The 5,807-nt window shown below is 35.1% G+C and overlaps 2 protein-coding genes across 2 annotated transcripts in view; one reads left to right on the forward strand and one right to left on the reverse strand.

The window, feature by feature from the left end:
* Positions 1-2,876: 2,876 nt before the first annotated feature.
* LOC125865237 (uncharacterized) lies at positions 2,877-3,866 on the reverse strand. The gene is made up of 3 exons (XM_049545444.1): positions 3,705-3,866; positions 3,506-3,625; positions 2,877-3,413 (listed from the first exon to the last, which is right to left on the reverse strand). Exons 1-3 carry the CDS (start codon positions 3,858-3,860, stop codon positions 2,991-2,993), a joined length of 699 nt encoding a protein of 232 aa, XP_049401401.1. The 5' UTR covers positions 3,861-3,866; the 3' UTR covers positions 2,877-2,990.
* Positions 3,867-5,155: 1,289 nt separating this feature from the next.
* The window catches only part of LOC125863677 (uncharacterized), a 26,738-nt gene continuing 26,086 nt past the window's right edge, over positions 5,156-5,807 (forward strand). Inside the window, exon 1 of the mRNA XM_049543714.1 lies at positions 5,156-5,788. Within this exon, the coding sequence (XP_049399671.1) occupies positions 5,156-5,788 (633 nt within the window). The remainder of the gene's footprint in view (positions 5,789-5,807) is intronic.

Raw genomic sequence — 5,807 nt, forward strand, 5'->3', positions numbered from 1 at the left:
GGCGATTAACTTGCTCTCTTTAAGGAGATTCAAGCCCATTACAGCAAATGTTTTTCACCGGTCCAGTAGTAGTCCTTCTTGACTTGTCCCCTCCAAGATACAACAACCTAATCATAAAATATAACTCATCATCTCTTGACAAGAGTTGAATCTAAAGCTCCTAAAAAAACACCTCCCTTCAATTAATATTTGTCAAACTTTATGCACTATATTTTCTTGTGTATAAAACAAATGAAGACTACCACTATTTATAGTTGAGGAAGCCTTCCTACCAAATAATAAGAAGATAATGATGTAGTAAATAGAAAATATAAATGGCCTAGGAGTTACATAGGTTACAAGGAATAATGGAGGAAGAATAATGGAGAAGTAATGGTGAAGGGCAACAAATGAACTAACGTGCAGATGTTACTATATGACCATTGCCAACGTTCACAAAGCAATATGCCATAATGCCTCTGGTCATTAATTGACCATTGAGTAATTAGGAACCAATGCTATACATTGGAACAAAGGTGCTAGTTACTCCTACAATCAAAAAAAGAAATTGTTAATGTGGCAATTTAAAGAACTAAAATAATATTATATTAAAATGCCTACACTAACAATCCGCCACTCATTTAAATATTAGACAAGAGATTATATTAGCTAAAGGAAGACTATTATGCATAATGTATAGATGTGATCTGCATTGAACCTCCACTTAGTGAAACGATAAATTTTACTCCAAAATTGTAGTGGTCAGAGACTTGAACTATGACTACTTAATGGAAATAAAATATCACTAGTCACACACAATAATCAAGGTGTTGACATGAGCTTTAAAATCTAGCACGTTACAGCCCTTTGCTATCGCGGTTTCATGAATGCATTTGAGAATAATCCCAATTCTCATAGGAAGCGACCTACTTCCACACTCACATAGGTGAAATCTGTCGAGAGCGCTCCTGTAAGTTTAACACTCCACCATTACGGGCTACAAATTTTCATTTAGGGTCTCTTTGGAAAGACACCTGGTAATTGGAATTGGTGTAATTACTAGGGTAGAAATTACCAGCTTAGTAATTACACAGTCTAGTAATTACATTTATCTATTTGGTTGCCACAGTGTAATTACACTATAATTACACATGTCCTGTTTGGATGCTATAGTGTAATTACACACGTTCTGTTTGGATGCACAATTGCAATCATAATATTATATTAAATTTTAAAAATAAGAATTAATTATTTAAAATTTATACTAGACAAATAAGAAACTATATAAATGATAATAAATTAAATATTTAAGATATATATTATTTTTGAAAATATATTAATTAATAAACATATGTTCTTAACTAATATTATGAAAAAGTAATTGATTTATATTTTTTCAAATAAATATATTTCAATTGAATTGATCATAAAAACTAAAAGTATTAAGTTTATACTAACATCGTGAAATGCATGTTTGATAATCTATCAGGTCTGATTAAAAAATAACTTGCAATGTGAATTCAATATTACTAAAACAAATGAAACTGAAAATATAACATAAGTTATAAATTCAAAACAAAAAATTTAACATAATACTCTTATCGCAAATTTCAACATAGCATACATAAATATGATTATTTTTATTTTTTTTAATAAAGAAAATGTAAGTTTATAAACCTTACTTAACATTAAAAATTAGAATACTAATAGAATTATACTAATGAGAAAATAAACATGGCATAAAGAAATAGATAATACGAAAAAATTGCATAGAATCACATGAAGTAAGGTTGAGAATGAGAAGAAAATGAAATATAATAAAAAAATATATAAAATAAATTTTTAGAAATTCTTAGAATAATAAAAATAAAAAAAGAACTTAAAATAATAGAAGTAAATAAATTAAAACAAAAAATAAAATAAAAAATATAGATTAAAAAATAATAATTAAGAAGTCATCAGCTGGCAATTACACCATGTAATTACCAGCAATTCACAGTCTCTGGCTGTGAATTGGAGAGTGTAATTACCCTCTGCCACTTACACCAATTGCCTGTTGATCAAGTAATTACATGTCCAACCAAACATGACAGACAGTGTAATGGCACCCAATTACACCAAATCCAATTACGAGGCTGTCCTTCCAAACATGCCCTTTGAGTTTTCTAAACTCAACCTTCATAAATTACCACAGGAAGCAATGCACTCACATCACTACTAAAAAAATGTCAAAAAAAGACGGCCAAAAGCGACGGACTGCGTCGCTTTTTTGGTCAAAATTGACGGAAAAGCGACGCAGTCACTTCCGTCGCTTTTTAGCTCGTCGCTTTTCAAAAATCGACGGACTGCGTCGCTAAAAAAGCGACGAACTGCGTCGCTAAGAAAGCGACGGACTGAGTCGCTTTTTGACTATTTTTTTTTTGAATTTTTTTAAAAAAGCGACGAAGTCCGTCGCTTTATTTTAATTTTCATTTTTTTTTATTTCTACAGGGCGACGCAGTCCGTCGCTTTTCGGGAAATTTATTTTTTGAAAATCCCAGAAAAGCGACGGATAAAAGGACACTGTCTGTCACTTTTTTGGAAATTCTATTTTTAAAAACCCAAAAAAGCGAGGGAAAAATCCACGCTGTCCGTCGCTTTATGGAATTTTTTTTAAAAAATCTAAAAAAGCGACGGAAAAAACCACGCTGTCCGTCACTTTTCTAGGTTTTTAAAAAAATTAAAACTCAAAAAAGCGACGGACTAAACCACGCTGTCCGTCGCTTTTTCTGCAATATTTTTGACAGTAGCAGTACTCAGCTTCTGCTGCCCACCTGCAAATTCAATTCAATTTAATTCTACACTATTCAGCCCAATCAAACACACACAATTATAAATAGTCTATACAAAACATAAAATAACAAACTTAAAATAACATTCAAAAGTATTTAAATCCTAAATTAAAGACTTATAAAGTTTTTTAAAATTCGTTTTAAAATTTCAAAAAGTTCATAAATGTCCAGAGATCTAAACTAGGGAGTGAGATCTACATAATCATCCTCATCACTCTCATCGTCGGTGTCATCGGGAGCCGAAGTAGTAGGTCGACGAGCGAGGTTCATCACTTGTTCTTTGATTTGCTGAACGGTCTTACTCATGCTTTGTTGTTCAGCTACTCTTTTCCGCTCCGACTCTGGTAGTGCCGCTGTAAGTTTAGTTATTTGATCCGACTTAGCAGCAATCTGAACACCGTCAAGTGCCTCAGCTTGACGTGACGATCCAATACCTTCTAAGCCTGACTGAAGGCGTCTAACATCGTTGCGAGAGCCTAGACCATAGCATCTACCCTTGTGTGTCCCCCCTATCACTTTTTCTTTCCAAATCTGAGTGGACAGTTCAGGTGTCAATTGAACCGAACTATCTAGATTCTCAGCAACGTACTTATTAAAGTCATTCTGCATATTAAATATAAATATTGACATCATTATATATACATATCATAAATATATTCAGTATTGATATATATTTTTCATATTAAATAACTTACAAAAGTTCGTTTGGCCCTTTCCTCCACCCACACATCCGGATCTGACTCATTTTCTTTCTTCCTGACATGAGTCTTTTTGAAAACCTCTGGTTCAATGGGAGTGCGTCCCAATTCTTTTTCCTATAAGTAAAAACTGAAATTTATAACGATATATATGTATTAACTAATTATTTATTTAAAATTTTGAATTAGAACTTACCATCTCTCGTGCAATTGTTCCAACCGTCTTTGCACCTCCGGTGTGCAACGAGCCACCTTTAAGACTGCCTCTAGCCATTTTGGCTTGATCTGATATTGCCTTAAACTTGTCTGTTTTCCAATACTGACCCAATTCAGCAAAAACATGAGGCAACATCCAACCGGGACGAATTCCACTATCCCGAACACTCTTTAGCCAGTTAGACAGTCTGGTGGATGGCTTCCTCTCAAATGTGGTCCCAATGACCAAATTGTACCTCGACTCCCAAGTACACATAGTCTGAAAAAAAATTGAATAACGTTAATTAAATCGATAGTAAAAAAAAGTAAAGTATACTAAACTTAACTAAAAAATATATACCTTAAAGTTATTAAACATAGCCTGGCGTATACTGTTTGGAATCTCGCTCCAAGAGTGATAAGCTTGTGTATAGAGTTTTCTAACACACTCTTTTAAAGCCTGGGCAACATCCTTTGCAGGATGCCACCTGCAAAACACATAATAAATATATTAGTTCATGAATAATATATTAAAGTATAAGAAATAAATAAAATAAAGTAACAAATAGATAACAAAACAAACTTACGATGATCCATCCGACTCAATCATGACTCTACCAAGTCTGTCCTTCTGGCCAGGAGCTAGAGCAGACATCGTATCATGTGGTGTAGCACTAAGTGCAGCTGTAGACGAGGGTGATACATTAGGATGCACAAAACGCTGAGTCAATGGAGGCGTACCGGCCATAGCATCTGAATGCTCGCTACTAGAATCTTCAAGCCTCATGGCAGATAACTGAGGAGATGTACCTGTGGGAGATGGAGTACCTGCTGATAAGGGTTGTGCTCGACGAATAGCATGTAAAGGTAGGTCCTCGTAGCGTCGTGAAGGCAATGCCTGTGAAGTAGATGAATCACCGACTGATCGATGATAATTAGGATAATTTTGTCGATGATCCCCCGTACCAAACGGAACAGCAAATAAATGAGTATTATGGCTGATGCGCTCTGGCGCAGAAGAAATAGATCCTGCAATATCCTCAGGATCTATCGGTCTCCTAGACTTCTTCTTTTTAGCCTGTTTAGTCTGGCCAACTCCAAGATGCTCGCGATATCTATCATCGTCACCGCCTGATGACATCTGTATTGATGACTGATTCAAAGTCTGACTTGGTCAAGTTAATTTGTTAGTAGTTTCCTATTTTCTTGGGCTGTTAGCAGTCATGTTGCAGCAGTTCTCTTTTTCTAATTTAGTGGTAGATGTTGCTTAGTTAGTGGAGTAGTGGTTAACTTAGTGTTTGCTTATGTTTAAGTCTATATAATGTTGTATCTTCCTTTAATGAAAGAAACAGATAAGTCAAGTTACATCAAACTATTTGATCCTCTTATTATTTAGCCTCTGCCTTTAAGTTGTTTCCAGCCCTTTTCTCCAACATTTCTGGTATCAGAGCTATGGCAAGTAGTAGTAATTCATCAACTGTGGTACAACCATTGATTCCAGTTTTCACAGGAGAAAGCTACGAATTTTGGAGTATTCGTATGAAAACTATACTCAAATCCCAAAATCTTTGGGACTTGGTAGAAAGTGGATTTGAAGATCCTGACGAAGGAGATAGGCTGCAAAACAATAAGCAAAAAGATGCTAAGGCGTTGGTGTTTATCCAGCAAGCTGTCCATGATAGTGTCTTTTCACGGATCGCGGCAGCAACCACGTCAAAGCAAGCTTGGTCCATTCTGCAGAAGGAGTTTCAAGGTGATTCAAAGGTCATTGTGGTGAGATTGCAGTCACTTAGGTGTGACTTTGAAACCTTGATGATGAAAAGTGGAGAATCTATTGCTGATTTTTTGTCCAGAGCAGTGGCAATTGTCAGCAAAATGCGGTCCTATGGTGAAAAAGTTACTGACCAGACTATTGTGGAAAAGATACTGCGAAGCTTGACTCCTAAATTTGATCATGTAGTTGCTGCTATAGAAGAGTCAAAAGATCTTTCAGTATTTTCCTTTGATGAACTAATGGGATCGCTTCAAGCTCATGAGGCGAGACTCAATCGATCTACTGAAAAGAATGAGGAGAAGGCATTCCAAGTAAAGGAGGAAGCAGCCA

Source organism: Solanum stenotomum, chromosome 5 (genome assembly GCF_019186545.1).
Source record: "Solanum stenotomum isolate F172 chromosome 5, ASM1918654v1, whole genome shotgun sequence".
NCBI classification, from domain to species: domain Eukaryota; kingdom Viridiplantae; phylum Streptophyta; class Magnoliopsida; order Solanales; family Solanaceae; genus Solanum; species Solanum stenotomum.

What these genes read in the sequence shown, in the direction of transcription:
- LOC125865237 (XM_049545444.1), bottom strand. Translation starts at nt 3,860, where the DNA reads ATGTTGCCTCATGTTTTTGCTGAATTGGGTCAGTATTGGAAAACAGAC. An exon ending in GAACAATTGCACGAGAGATG is followed by an intron (nt 3,626 to 3,704) that starts GTAAGTTCTAAT and finishes TTTTACTTATAG; the next exon opens with GAAAAAGAATTGGGACGCAC. An exon ending in AAAGGGCCAAACGAACTTTT is followed by an intron (nt 3,414 to 3,505) that starts GTAAGTTATTTA and finishes TTTAATATGCAG; the next exon opens with AATGACTTTAATAAGTACGT.